The sequence below is a fragment of the Mobula hypostoma genome, chromosome 6 (assembly GCF_963921235.1).
Source record: "Mobula hypostoma chromosome 6, sMobHyp1.1, whole genome shotgun sequence".
Taxonomy (NCBI): domain Eukaryota; kingdom Metazoa; phylum Chordata; class Chondrichthyes; order Myliobatiformes; family Myliobatidae; genus Mobula; species Mobula hypostoma.
Window position 1 is genome coordinate 183,643,760 of NC_086102.1, and position 15,607 is coordinate 183,659,366.

The 15,607-nt window shown below is 39.0% G+C and overlaps 1 protein-coding gene across 10 annotated transcripts in view; it reads left to right on the top strand.

The window, feature by feature from the left end:
- Window positions 1-7,161: 7,161 nt before the first annotated feature.
- Window positions 7,162-15,607, top strand: part of heg1 (heart development protein with EGF-like domains 1) — a 126,472-nt gene continuing 118,026 nt past the window's right edge. For all 10 annotated transcript variants that reach the window (XR_010018466.1, XR_010018467.1, XR_010018465.1 and 7 more), the window contains exon 1: window positions 7,162-10,500. Coding sequence is in view for 1 of the 10 variants with exons in the window: in XM_063052419.1 (XP_062908489.1) it covers window positions 8,565-10,500 (1,936 nt within the window). In the remaining 9 variants the exon portion in view is untranslated. The remainder of the gene's footprint in view (window positions 10,501-15,607) is intronic.

Genomic DNA, 15,607 nt, shown 5'->3' on the forward strand with positions numbered 1-15,607 from the left:
TATTTCTTGCATGATGAAAAGTTTAGTAGCTAGTAGTTGCATGTTGACCATCAGATCATATCAGGCACAGAGCACTGGCTGAAAACTGGTGTGTTTTCACACAGGCTGTTTAGTGCAGAAGTTGTTAACTCAAATTTAAAGTTTATTTTCAGCATAGCAGTATCTTGAGTCAAACTTTGGGCTGGCACAGTCGCATAGTTGTTAGCAAAATCACTTGACATAGTTTATATAGGCCTCTGTTCACTTGCCTTGGTCCTGATTGGCTATTCTTTTAGTTGACCTTTGAATTCTATTGGCTTGTGTTTCCTTGACGCTTAGGGTTCATAGATAGTGTCTATTCTGATATGTTTGCTTATGGAGTTATCAGAAGAGAACCATGCTTCTGAAAACTCTCGTGCCACTATCCACTGTCGCTGATCTTGGTACATTAAGACTGAGAAGGAAAACACCTTGACTGGGATACTGTGGGAGTTCTGGCACAAGCAAACACAAAGCAGGCATGAGAATTTGGAAACATGGTTTTCTTCTGATAAAAAAGTCTTACAAATGTGATCATATTTTAGATGAAAATGCCTTGCACAAAGTGGTGAAGTGTTGCAAACTGATTTTTATCTGCAGTGTTTAATAATGGCCTTTCAGGAGAATTACAATCACTCACAATCAGGGAAGTTATAGTGAATTTGCCTGAAGACAAATATCAAAACAGGAAGTCATAAGAAAGCATGCCTGGAAATTTGAGATTCAAGTGAATGCAGTTCTTATAAATATGCCTATAACTTTACAATGAGAGAAATAAAATCCGTACGTAGGATCAGCTTCTCTCTAGCTGAGTTTGTCTGAAATATGAGAAGAATGTATTTTTTGAGAAGACTTTTCATCACTGTCTTTAGGACTTAATCATAGGAAGGAAACCTCAAATCCCTTTGCACTGTGTAACCTCCATATTTAGTGCTGAAGCTTTTGTTAACCCAGACCCCCTATTGCTGCCAATTGTTCTCCACCCCTAATTACCACATCCGCAGTAAGTTTTCAAAACAGTCCACTGCAAGGGTTTCCTGCCTGTTGTTGTGGATGACCTGTTATGTCGCCATCTTCTGAAACTGCAGAGATGGTACAAGTTCTTTTGAATCAGTCAAGGCTTCTCAGTTAAACTTTTTCATTACGTCAGGTTCTCATAAAAGAACCTATTCATATTAGTGAATGTTCAAAGACTGAATCACACTAATTTAAAGTGATGTGTGGGCAACATAGGAAGGCGTAAAAACACACACACACACACACACACACACACACACACACACACACACAATGCTGGAGGAACTCGGTAGGTTAGGGAGCATCTTTGGAGGGAAATAAACAGCCAATATTTCAGGCCAAGACCCTTCATCAGGACTGGAAAGGAAGGGGACAAAAGCCAGAATAAAAGTGTAGGGTTCTCTTCGAAGAGGGGTGGAAATGGTGGTGAATATTGGTAGCTCAGATTGAGGTGTTTGCCGAGCTTGGCAATTAGCTTGCAGACACTTTATCACCTCAGTTGAGGTGACATCCTGAGTGTGCAGTTGTTGCAGTTTCTCCCGGGGAGTGCTCGTGTCTATATAGGCCCCCGTCGGCTTGCCTTGGTCACGATTGGCTACTCCTTCAGGTGACCTGACCTTGGTACATTTCAACCGAGGATGCTACTTCAACTGGGACACCACAGAAGTTCTGGCACTGGCAAACATGAAGCAGGCATGGAAATTTTTCAAAGCATGGCTGTCTTCTGATAACTCCGTAGACAAACATATCGAAATAGATATGATCTACAGACCCCTAACAGTTGATGAACGCCGCAAAGTCAAAGATGGGAATCTCCTTTAGGATGGGCGTACCTCAAAGAGACTTTGCAGTGGAGCTGCAAAGCAGAGATATGCGGAGATATAAGTTGCTTTATGTCCATCCAATTCCTTTAGAACCTTCTTGCCACCGCATTTATACACAGTGAGCTCCAGATCGTAACAAATGTGTGTTGAATAAAGAAGGATTTTCTGAGAATTTTTACGGCATAGAAGGAGGATATTTAGTTCATTATAACTATGCAATTAAGAACATATATATTAAATCTTTTTCTTTCTGTATCACCATGATGATCAGCATTATTTGCCATGATGTATGACATGGGTGATCAGGGTCTTTCCATGACTACAATTGTTCTTGGCAAATTTTTCTGCAGAAGTGGTTTGCCATTGCCTTCTTCTCAGCAGTGTCTTTAGAAGACCGGTGACCCCAACCATTATCAATACTGTTCAGAGGTTGTTTACCTGGTGTTAATGGTTACATAACCAGAACTTACGATCTGCGCTAGTTGCTCATACGACCATCCACCACCTGCTCCCATGGCTTCACATGTCCCTGATTTTTTTTGGGGGGGGACTACAGGTGCTGCTCCTTGCCGAAAGTGACCTGCAAGCTAGCGGAGGGAAGGAGTACCTTACACCTGCTTTGGTAGAGACACATCTCCACCCCACCACCCTATCTATTTATTTATAGATGTGCTTTCATTGTCCTAATACTCAATGTGCCTGAAGGTATGTCAGCACCTACACACATGAAGCAGGTGGTAGAATCACAGAGTGTATTAACTAGAGGGTTAAAACCAACCTTAGAAGAAAATAGGACTTGCCTAGATAGATAGTGTAGTCAGCATAGACCAAAGGGTTGTTTCTGTATGATCTAACTTCATGACTTCAAGATATTTGCTCTTTTACATATTTCAAACACAGCATAGTCTGCGGATGCTTGAAGTCCAAAGAAACACACGTGAAGTGCTGCAGGAACTCAACAGGTCAGGTAACATCTATGGAGAGTTGATGTTTCAGATTGAGACTAATTTTCAACACTCAGAATGAAGGGTCTCAGGCTGAAATGTTAACTGTCTACTCTTTCCCATCGATGCTGCCTGACATGCTGAGTTCCTCCAATGTTTTGTGTGTATTACTTGTACATATTTGTTAGGTTGGGGAAATCATCATTTAATGGGTACCAAAAGTTATTTTATTTGATAATGTGATATTTATTTGAGTAAATATTGTAAAGAGTACTTAATATTCATTTCAATATTTTGTCTTTGTATATATGTTTTTAAAACGTAATATTCCTTTTCAAATTGCTAAGAAAATTAGAAATGGTTTTCAGCATAGCGAATTCTTTTGCTATTATTTGATAGTGGCATTAGACAGTTTATTTTTGCACAATTGATATACTGCTTACGCATCAATTTTATTATAATGCATACATTTATACATTTTTTATACATAAAGGAGGCCATTCACCCATCATGTCAACATCGGTTTCTTGAGCATCTCTGACAGTTCCACTTCCCTCACATCTTCCAGCATCTTAATCTCCTTAACGTACTTATGAACTCCCCTGACGCTGCTCTCACCCAGGCTTTGGGATGTGAGAGGGAACCGGAGTACCTAGGGGAATCCCATGGAGCCACAGGGAGAGTGTGCTAGCTAACCAGTCAGCATCGAGTGTGCCCACTCTCTCTTTGAAAATCGTGGGAAGGGCGTCTCACATGAAGTATGCAGTACTTCCCTTTCAATAATATGAAATGCTTAATTATCATAAAGATGTGGATAAGGTTGAAAGAGCACGGAGAAAATTTACAAGAATTTCGCTGGGTCTGGAGGACCCGAGTTATTTGAAAAGATTGAATAGATGTGGACTTTATTGCTTGGAACATCAAAGATTGAGAAGAGATTTGATAGGGGTATACAAAATTATGAGGGATGTAGATAGGGTAAGTGTAAGCAGGCTCTTTCCGCTGAGGATGGGTGGGACTAGGTTAAGGGTAAAAGGTGAAAAGCCTAAGGGGAAACTTCTTCACTCAGAGGGTTGTAAGAGTGTGGAACAACCAGTCAGTGCAAGTGGTGAGTGCGATTTCGATTTCAACATTTATGAGAAGTGGGATAGGTACATGGATGGGAAGGGTATGGAGAGCTATGGTCCCATTGCAGGTCAATGAGTGTAGGCAGTTTAAGTGGTCAATACGGACAAGATGGGCTGAAGGGCCTGTTTCTATGCTGTACTTTTCGATGACTCTATGACCCTATATTTATATTATTCTATTGACTATACACAAAATAAAGAGATGCTAAAAGTTAATGCTATAAATTTTCCCTTTTTTTTCAGGCCCCAGGACTAGAACACTGCCACACGGTGGCATTGTGACTGAAAGCTGGACAGATGATTCTCAGAATAATGTAGCATATATTTCCACTACCAGAGAACTGGATCTGCAGACGTCAACTAATATCATACCTTTGGAAAAAAATGAAATGTCAACTTCCTTTACACCAGTTACAAAGAATTCACAAACTTATCTACCTGCAAGTTCCGAATCCGAAGAAAACATTGCAAGTAACTTTGAGTCAGCAAATCCTTTTGTTTCTACAAGTAATTATATATCTGAATCTCAGAATCTCTTCTTTACATCATCTCTTGAAAGTGAGATGCCAAGTAAAGATGGAAAAGCAGGGACAGGGAATCTTAAACGATCTTCGAATACTTCACCTGGAGTTTCTGACATGCCTTCAGATATAGGATTAAATGATGCTACAGTGCCTCTAAATACGATGTCAAATAGAACCCTTAGGTATTTAGACAGAGAAAAGAGCTACTCAGATTGGGCTTCCAGCATTTCATCAACTGATTCTAAAATACTCAGTAATTTACCAAGTGTTTCTGATAGGTCATTGAATAATAGTACAAGATCATATGTACAAGCTTCACTGATTGAATTTGAAGGATTAAGTTCTTCACAGGAAAATGTTAAAGAATTATTAAATAATTTATCAAATAATTTTGAAGAAAGAAGTACTTCAACATATATAACAAGAAGTACTATACCAAATGATTCTGGAGGATTAAATACTATAACTGAGTTTACAAGATCTTTAAATACTTCACTAAGTAATTTTCAGAGATTAAGTTCATTGCTGACTGAGTTGAAACAATCTTTAAGTACTCCTCTGAATGACTCTGAGAAATTAAGTACTTTGAGGAATGATTTTAAGAGATCGGTAAGCACTTTACCAAATGACTTTGAAAATTCGAGTGCGTCACTGGATGGTTTTAGGCAATCATTAACCAGTTCACTAGCTGATCCTGAAAGATTAAATACTTCACTGAATGATTTGAAACAATCCATAAGTACTCCATCAATAGATCCTGAAAGATTTAGTACTTCACTGAATGATTTGAAACAATCGATGAGTACTCTGTTAGTAGATCCTGAAAAATTTAGTACTTCACTGAATGATTTGAAACAATCAATAAGTACTCAGTCAGTAGATCCTGAAAGATTTAGTACTTCACTGAATGATTTGAAACAATCGATAAGTACTCAGTCAGTAGATCCTGAAAGATTTAGTACTTCACTGAATGATTTGAAACAATTGATAAGTACTCAGTCAGTAGATCCTGAAAGATTTAGTACTTCACTGAATGATTTGAAACAATCGATGAGTACTCTGTTAGTAGATCCTGAAAAATTTAGTACTTCACTGAATGATTTGAAACAATCAATAAGTACTCAGTCAGTAGATCCTGAAAGATTTAGTACTTCACTGAATGATTTGAAACAATCAATAAGTACTCAGTCAGTAGATCCTGAAAGATTTAGTACTTCACTGAATGATTTGAAACAATCGATAAGTACTCAGTCAGTAGATCCTGAAAGATTTAGTACTTCACTGAATGATTTGAAACAATCAATAAGTACTCAATCAGTAGATCCAGTAGATCCTGAAAGATTTAGTACTTTGCTGAATGATTTGAAACAATCGATAAGTACTCTGTCAGCAGGTCCTGAAAGATTTAGTACTTCACTGAATGATTTGAAACAACGGATAAGTACTCAGTCAGTAGATCCTGAAAGATTTAGTACTTCACTGAATGATTTGAAACAACGGATAAGTACTCAGTCAGTAGATCCTGAAAGATTTAGTACTTCACTGAATGATTTGAAACAACGGATAAGTACTCCGTCAGTAGATCCTGAAAGATTTAGTACTTCACTGAATGATTTGAAACAACGGATAAGTACTCAGTCAGTAGATCCTGAAAGATTTAGTACTTCACTGAATGATTTGAAACAACGGATAAGTACTCAGTCAGTAGATCCTGAAAGATTTAGTACTTCACTGAATGATTTGAAACAACGGATAAGTACTCCGTCAGTAGATCCTGAAAGATTTAGTACTTCACTGAATGATTTGAAACAACGGATAAGTACTCCGTCAGTAGATCCTGAAAGATTTAGTACTTCACTGAATGATTTGAAACAATCAATAAGTACTCAATCAGTAGATCCAGTAGATCCTGAAAGATTTAGTACTTCACTGAATGATTTGAAGCAACGGATAAGTACTCAGTCAGCAGATCCTGAAAAATTTAGTACTTCACTGAATGATTTGAAGCAACCGATAAGTACTCAGTCAGCAGATCCTGAAAGATTTAGTACTTCACTGAATGATTTGAAACAACGGATAAGTACTCAGTCAGCAGATCCTGAAAGATTTAGTACTTCACTGAATGATTTGAAACAACGGATAAGTACTCAGTCAGTAGATCCTGAAAGATTTAGTACTTCACTGAATGATTTGAAACAACGGATAAGTACTCAGTCAGTAGATCCTGAAAGATTTAGTACTTCACTGAATGATTTGAAACAACGGATAAGTACTCCGTCAGTAGATCCTGAAAGATTTAGTACTTCACTGAATGATTTGAAACAACGGATAAGTACTCAGTCAGTAGATCCTGAAAGATTTAGTACTTCACTGAATGATTTGAAACAACGGATAAGTACTCAGTCAGTAGATCCTGAAAGATTTAGTACTTCACTGAATGATTTGAAACAACGGATAAGTACTCCGTCAGTAGATCCTGAAAGATTTAGTACTTCACTGAATGATTTGAAACAATCAATAAGTACTCAATCAGTAGATCCAGTAGATCCTGAAAGATTTAGTACTTCACTGAATGATTTGAAGCAACGGATAAGTACTCAGTCAGCAGATCCTGAAAAATTTAGTACTTCACTGAATGATTTGAAGCAACCGATAAGTACTCAGTCAGCAGATCCTGAAAGATTTAGTACTTCACTGAATGATTTGAAGCAACCGATAAGTACTCAGTCAGCAGATCCTGAAAGATTTAGTACTTCACTGAATGATTTGAAACAACGGATAAGTACTCAGTCAGCAGATCCTGAAAGATTTAGTACTTCACTGAATGATTTGAAACAACCGATAAGTACTCAGTCAGTAGATCCTGAAAGATTTAGTACTTCACTGAATGATTTGAAACAACCAATAAATACTCAGTCAGTAGATCCTGAAAGATTTAGTACTTCACTGAATGATTTGAAACAACCGATAAATACTCAGTCAGTAGATCCTGAAAGATTTAGTACTTCACTGAATGATTTGAAACAACCGATAAGTACTCCGTCAGTAGATCCTGAAAGATTTAGTACTTCACTGAATGATTTGAAACAACGGATAAGTACTCAGTCAGTAGATCCTGAAAGATTTAGTACTTCACTGAATGATTTGAAACAACGGATAAGTACTCAGTCAGTAGATCCTGAAAGATTTAGTACTTCACTGAATGATTTGAAACAACGGATAAGTACTCAGTCAGTAGATCCTGAAAGATTTAGTACTTCACTGAATGATTTGAAACAACGGATAAGTACTCCGTCAGTAGATCCTGAAAGATTTAGTACTTCACTGAATGATTTGAAACAACCGATAAGTACTCAGTCAGTAGATCCTGAAAGATTTAGTACTTCACTGAATGATTTGAAACAACCGATAAGTACTCAGTCAGTAGATCCTGAAAGATTTAGTACTTCACTGAATGATTTGAAACAACCGATAAGTACTCCGTCAGTAGATCCTGAAAGATTTAGTACTTCACTGAATGATTTGAAACAACCGATAAGTACTCCGTCAGTAGATCCTGAAAGATTTAGTACTTCACTGAATGATTTGAAACAACGGATAAGTACTCCGTCAGTAGATCCTGAAAGATTTAGTACTTCACTGAATGATTTGAAACAACGGATAAGTACTCAGTCAGTAGATCCTGAAAGATTTAGTACTTCACTGAATGATTTGAAACAACGGATAAGTACTCCGTCAGTAGATCCTGAAAGATTTAGTACTTCGCTGAATGATTTGAAACAACGGATAAGTACTCCGTCAGTAGATCCTGAAAGATTTAGTACCTCACTGAATGATTTGAAACGATCGATAAATACTCCGTCAGTAGTTCCTGAAAGATTTAGTACTTCACTAAATAATTTTAAGCAATCATTAAGTACTTCACCAAATTACTTTGAAACATTAAGTACATCAGTGAATGATTTTGAAAGAATCAATACCTCACTGACTGATTTTAAACGATCATTAAGTAGTTTGCCAAAGGATCCTGAAAGATCTAGTACTGCACTGAATCATTTTAAGCAATCATTAAGTACTTCAGCAAATTACTTTGAAATATTAAGTACATCAATGAATGATTTTGAAGGAATCAATACCTCACTGACTGATTTTAAACGATCATTAAGTAGTTTGCCAAAGGATCCTGAAAGATTTAGTACTTCTGTGTATGGTGTTAAACAAACATTAATTAATACACTGAATGATGTTGAAAGATTAAGTACATTACAGAATGATTTTAAGCGATCTTTAAGTTCTTCACCTGTTGATCCTGAGAGATTAACTGATTTTAAGAGATATGAGAGATCTTCTACGAATGTTTTCGAAAGTTCTTCAAGCACTTCGTCAAATACTTCGTTGAATATTTCTGCAAATCCTTTTACACATGCTCAAGGTGATCCTGAGAGATCTCTAGGCACCACAACGAATGGCTTTGAGAATCAAAGTGATTCTGAAATGTTTAGTACATTGCAGAATGTATCTGAAACGAGCGTAAGTACTTCTCAGAAAAAATCTAAATGGTCTTTAAGCACTTCATCAAATGGTTCTAAAAGGTCCGTAAGTTCTGCACCAAATGATATTGAGATATCTTTAAATACTTCACCGAATAATCTTTTGTGGTCTATGAATACCTCATTGGATGATTCTATGGTATTTTTAAATACTTCAGCAAATGATACCAAAGGATTAAGTACTTCCCCAAATAGTTATGAGAAGTTTTCAATTAGTACCCAAAATGAGTCTGAAAGACATCCAAACATGTCTAAAGGTTCTTCAGGGACAGCAAGAAATTATTTGAAAAGCTCTTCCAATACCTCAGCAAATAATTCTGAAAGAGTTTTAAGTACTTCATCAAATATTTTTGAAAGGTCTTTACCAAATACTTCTGTAAGTTCTCCTAGTACTGTATTAAATTATTCTGACATTTCTGTGAGTTCTACACTGAATAACTCTGTATTTACTTTAAACACTTTATTGAACAATCCTAAAAGATCCTTAAATACCGCAACAAATCAAACTGATGGAGCAACACCTGCAACATCCCTTCCTGTGGATTTTAATAATGTTAATGGTTCAAGTGAAGAAGGCTCATCTGTTATGTCATCTGTACCGCCAATTGATTATTATACAAATGGCTCGAGTTTCACTTCACGTGCTGAAACCACCACTGCAACAAGTCACCTAGTTCCCAGAATTACTGATAATTTCTTAAATACTACATTTTTTCCTACAATAAACAATATTACTAAATTTACTACAACTACATTGTCTTCAACACAATCAGGTTCTCAAAGTTTAATGAACAGTTCCGGAGAATTAAATTCTAACTTTACAACAGCTAATTCATCTGAAACAGATTTTGTCGAATCAAAGACCAATGGCACACATGCAGCAAGAACACCACCACTGAATGACCTCCCTGAACCAAGAACAGATTCTCCCAGAATTGCACTGCCCAAGCCGACACATGCACACGTATCACTTTCTACCATAGGATCACTCAAAGAAGAAGCTGTGAGGACATCATCAACACCAGTTGTTGTAACATTTGGTTCTAATACTGGAAGTTATACTGTGATTTCACAAATTTCCACTGACATACCAAAGCCAACATTAAGTAATATCACTGGGAGTGAATTTGCCACAACATGGTCTAGTCCAGGACTTCTTACAAATCCTTTACCAAGAGACAAAACATCGACAATTACCATGCCTACAACTAGTGTTATTAAAACAACTGAACCAGGCAGGACAAGAACTTTAGCTATCATTAACACATGGACCAGCATAAAAACTTCAACTACCACTAAGACCTCAACCATCTCAAGTATTCAGACCAGTGCAATGATACCAACAAGCACAAGGACATCAGATATTAGCACAGATTTTCCAGCCATCACCATGGTGCCTATGCCAACGACAGTGCCTCCTACCACTATAGGCAGAGCTGCACCTGAGCCATCAACAATGACTCAGGTTACCACAAGTATATCTCAAGTCCCCACAGGTAAAATATTTATTTAGATGAAAGTAATGTTTATTCATGCCATATTTTATGGTTCAAATTTCAAGGTTCCATATAATAAGGATACTTTGAAAATAAATGTACTTTGAGCTTTGAACTTTGGTTCAATTTCACTACCATTAAATTTGTGAAATTCTAGCTTTTTGTTTCACTGGCAGATAATAATATTGGTACTGAATGTTTTATATATTTGAACAGGAGCAATAACGGGCAGAAATGGGGTAGTCCTGGGCTATTGTCAACATTATGTGCCATGTTGTATTTTGTGGGTGATCATGGTCTCATGACCATGATCGTTCTTGGCGAGTTCTTCTACGGAAGTAGTTTGCCATTGCCTTCTTCTGGGCAGTGTCTTGACAAGATGGGTGAGCCCAGCCATTACCATTGCTCTTCAGGGATCGTCTTCCTGGCGTAGGTAGTCAGCTGCTCATACGACAATCCACCACCAGCTCCCATGGCTTCATGTGACCCTGATCAGGGGGCTAAGTAGGTGCTACACCTGACCCAAGGGTGGTCTGCAGGCCAGCAAAGCGAAGGAGTGCCTTCCACGTCCTCTGGCATCTCCACCCCACCACACAAAACTATTCTAAATGTGATAAATAATGAAGATACAAATGGATATAGAGTGAGTAAATTACTTGTTGCGTTGACCTCTTTGCAGAGGCTTGAGGCGGGGGGAGAAACACCAGAATTAATGAAAGATGGAACTTCACTATAATTATTACCATTTAGCTTTACGATAAATCGACGGTAATCCTGGAACATGCTGGGCAACTACTGGACAGAAAATTAAAACAATTTCAGGCAACACAGATACACCTCCCTGATATCCCCCCATTAATCTATCAAACACATGGCATCTTGTGTCAAGATGAGGCCACCCTCAGGGTAGAGGAACAACACCTTATATTCCATCTGAGCACCCTCCAACATGATGGTATGAATATTGATTTCTCCTGGTGAAAAAGTTCCACCCGCTTCCTCTATTCCCCACTCCAGCATTTTCCTCCTAAGCTGCCTATTACTTTCCCCGGATCCCTTCCAACCAGCTTCACCTATTACCTTCCAGCTCACCTCTTTCCCCTGTACCCACCCTTCTATTCTGGCATCGTTCCCCGTCCTTCTCTGACCTGAAGAAAGGTCCCGGCCCGAAACGTCAACTGTTTATTCATTTCCATAGATGCTGCCTGACCTGCTGAGTTCCTCCAGCATTTGTGTGTGTGTGCTTATTATTTATAGATATTCCCACGGCAACCCAAGCCTCATTCTTTCACAGGTATTTCCTTTATCCTCTCAATCCCTTCCCTACCTTCTCTGCAACTTAAAACTAACCTAATTTATTTCTTTCCCAGCTCCGATGAAATGGCTGTGGTAGTGCCAAAGTTTAGAAAACAATGGATACTCAGCTTTGGCCATTTTTTTGTTTGTTTGGACCAGGGGTCCCCAACCTTTTTTATGCCACAGACCCCTACCATTAACTGAGGGGTCTGTGGACCCCAGGATGAGAAACCTGGCCCTGGCTGCTCCTCTGACATATTTTTTTCACCTGGCTCCTAAACAACAGATTAGGATGTAGTTAATCTGATTTTAATGTCTATAGATGATAACACTGACATAGAGAAGGTGTCCCTGCTGAATTATATTAAGATGGGAAATGAGTGGCTATGTCCCCTGCTTCGATTTAACTCTTCCTCATTTCTACTAGGTAGCTGGAACTAAATTTATTCTCTAGCTGAGAGTTGGTTCCTTGCAGGCATTCCATCAGGGGCAATCAATCATGGCTGTGTTACTCCTGCAAGCGTTGGTGAGCAGACTGGTACTAAATGTACATTACTTAAAAGCTGATAGTAGTTTCAGCCTAATGATGAAAGCCGTCTGGGTTATTGAATTTTCAAAGGCATCCATTCCACTCTTTTTGAAAAATAATTTGCACTTGATTGAGTGCTGGGCCGAATCAGAAAGGTTGAGTATTGGCTGAATCAAGGCAGGACCCAGAGCGTACCGAAGTGACTGGATGATGATTTAGGTGCTGGGCCAGATTGAAAAGGTCAGGGTACCAGGCTTCAAAGCAAGGGTTAGGCCGGTTCACCTCGCTGCTCTGTGTTGAACTATGGGTCTATGGGTGGACTGTCTTTGTGGACTTCAGTTCTGAACACTATTCGCTTGCATTTATTGTTTGCATGATTTGTTTTTTTTTCTCTCTGCACACTGGGTGTTCGATGTTTTTTTTTAATGGTTTCTTTTAGACTTCTTTGTTTTGTGGCTTCCCGTAAGGAGACAAATTGCAAGGTTGTGTAATGCATGCATATTTTGATAATAAATGTACTTTGAACTTTGAATTTGTACATGAAGACGCAGGACCTGAAATGTTGTAAATTTTGGGTACAAGTGCGATGTCCAGCAATTTTGTGAATATGCCTGATGCAACAGATTAACTCTCATTTTAAGATATAATTAAACTCCAGTAAAACTGTTCATTAATAGAAAATATGCCTATGATTCTGATGTGGTGCTTGCATGTAAAATGCAAAGTTGCTGTCACTAAATTTTCATGGTTTTCATCAGAGCTGTATCGGAGATAATGGGGAACAAAAATGGCTGACCAATTGAACAACTACCTGCCTTCACAAAGGTCAAATAATTTCTCAGAATGTTGAGGAACATTGGATCTAATGAAATAGAGGAAATGAAGCATTCAGTTTGAATAAGAAATTATTGATAGAGAAATTAATAGAACTGGAGACAGAGAAATCCTTAAGGCCTGCTAGTCTGCAGATGCTTATGGAAGTGATCTAGAAATTGTGCAGATTGGGTGGTCATTGTCTTGTATTCTTCATACAAACAGCAATTAATGCCACTATTTTTAAAAAAAGTAAGAGCAAGAAAACAGGAAAAGAGGGAATTTGGACTGGTTAACATGACTTTAGTAGTGGTAGAAATGCTAATTTTCAAGGTGTAACAGCAGAGCGCTTTGTGAACAATGAGCAGAGGGTCTTAAGAGTGTGGAACAAGGTGCAGGTAGATGGGGGGGCAGTTAAAATGGTTCAGCATGGTCTAGATGAGCCACGGGGCCTGATTCTGTGCTGTACTTTTCAATAACTATGACTACGTGTTGATATCAGAACGGATTTTGCAAAATGTGAATTATGCTTGATAAATTCACCAGATTTCTTGAACATCTAACTAGTAGTGAAGAATGTGTGGAATGGGTGGTGTTGGGACTTCCAAAAGACTTTTTGACAAATAAGAATTGGAAATAAGATTGGGATAATATACTGACCAATATAGAGAACAAGAAACAAAGAGAAGGAATTAACAGTTAATTTCCAGAGTGACAGGTAGTTCACGAACTATATGAATGGTTTAATTAAGTGCAGTGTTTCTGAGTTTGTGGATGGCTCAAAGGTAGTCGAGGATGAAAATGTAGCGAGAATGTATTGCAGATGCAGTGTTATATGAACCAATGTCAGTTTATGCATTTTAGTTGCATCACCATGCAGGCAGATTATTATCTGAATGCTGTTCGATTAGAAAAGTGGGAGGAGCCCTGAAACTTGAGTGTTCTTATGCACCAGTTTCTGAAAGAGAGGATGAAAGTGCATCATCATCATTGTTATGTGCCATGTCGTATGACCTGGGTGATCATGGTCACATGACCATGATTGTTCTTGGCAATTTTTTCTGTAGAAGTGATTTGCCATTGCCTTCTTCTTCTTCTGGGCAGTGTCTTTACAAGATGGGTGCCCCCCCCACCCTAGCCATTATCAATACTCTTCAGAGATTGTCTCTCTGGCCATAGTGGATTTATGACGTGCACCAGCTGCTCATACAACCATCTACCACCTTGTTCCCATGGCTTCACATGACCCTGATCGGTGGGGGTGGGGGGGGGAGCTAAGCAGGTGTTACACCTTGCCCAAGGGTGACCTGCATGCTAGCAGAAAGAAGGAGTGCCTTACACCTTCTTTGGTAGAGACATATCTCCTCCCCACCACCCAGAAAGTGCAGCAGGCGTTTGAAAATACAAAAGGAATACTGGCCTTTATAGCAAATTGATTTGAATACAGGAACAAGGATATTTTATTCTGATTATACATGATTTTACTCAGACAGCACCTTGAATAAAGTGCTTAGTTTTTTTTAACTGAGGAAGGATATTCTTGCTCTGGGGGGAGTGTCTTCCCCTATATCGGTGAGACCTCACATAGACAGGGGAACTGCTTCATTGAGCACCTTCGCTCCATCAGCGTCACCAGGCAGGATTTCCCATTGGCCACCCATTTTAATTCTACTTCCCTTTCCCATTGCGGCATGTTGGTCCTTGGCTTTCCCTACTGCCATTATGAAGCCGTTTTCAGGTTAGAGGAGCAACAACTCATATTCTGTCTTGGGAGTCTCCAATCTGACAACATGAAAATTGACTTCTCAATCTTTCTCCTCTCTTTTTCCATTCTCCATTCTGGCTCCCCTCTCACCCTTTCTCTCTCATTTCCTGCCCGCCAGCTCGCTCTGGTGCCCCCTTCCTTTCCTTTCTCCCATTCTCCTATCTTATCGGATTCCTTTTTCCTCATCCCTTTATGTTTTCCACCTATCACTTCCCAGCTTCTCACCTCATCCCCCCCCAAACACACCTACCTTCCCCCTCATTTAGCTTCACCTATCACCTTCCACCTCGTACCTCTGCTCCCCCTATCTTCTTATATTGGCCTCTGTCCCTTCCTTTCCGGTCCAGATGAAGTATAAAGGCCCAAAACATCAATGGTTTATTCCCCTCCATAGATGATACCTTGACTTGCTGGGTTCTTCCAGCATGTTGGTGTGTTGCTCTGGATTTCCAGTATCTGCAAAATCTCTTGTGTTTAGAATTATATAAGGGTGGCAGGGTGGAGATACGTCTCTATCAAAGGAGTTGTAAGGCGCTCCTTCCATCCGCTAGCCTGCTTAGATGTAGCACCTGTTTAGCCCCCTGATCAGGGTCACGTGAAGCCATGGGAGCAGGTGTTGGATGGTCTTATAAGCATCTGGTGCATATCGCAAGTCCTGGTTATGCGACCACTAATACCAGGCAGCCAATCTCAGAAGAGTATTG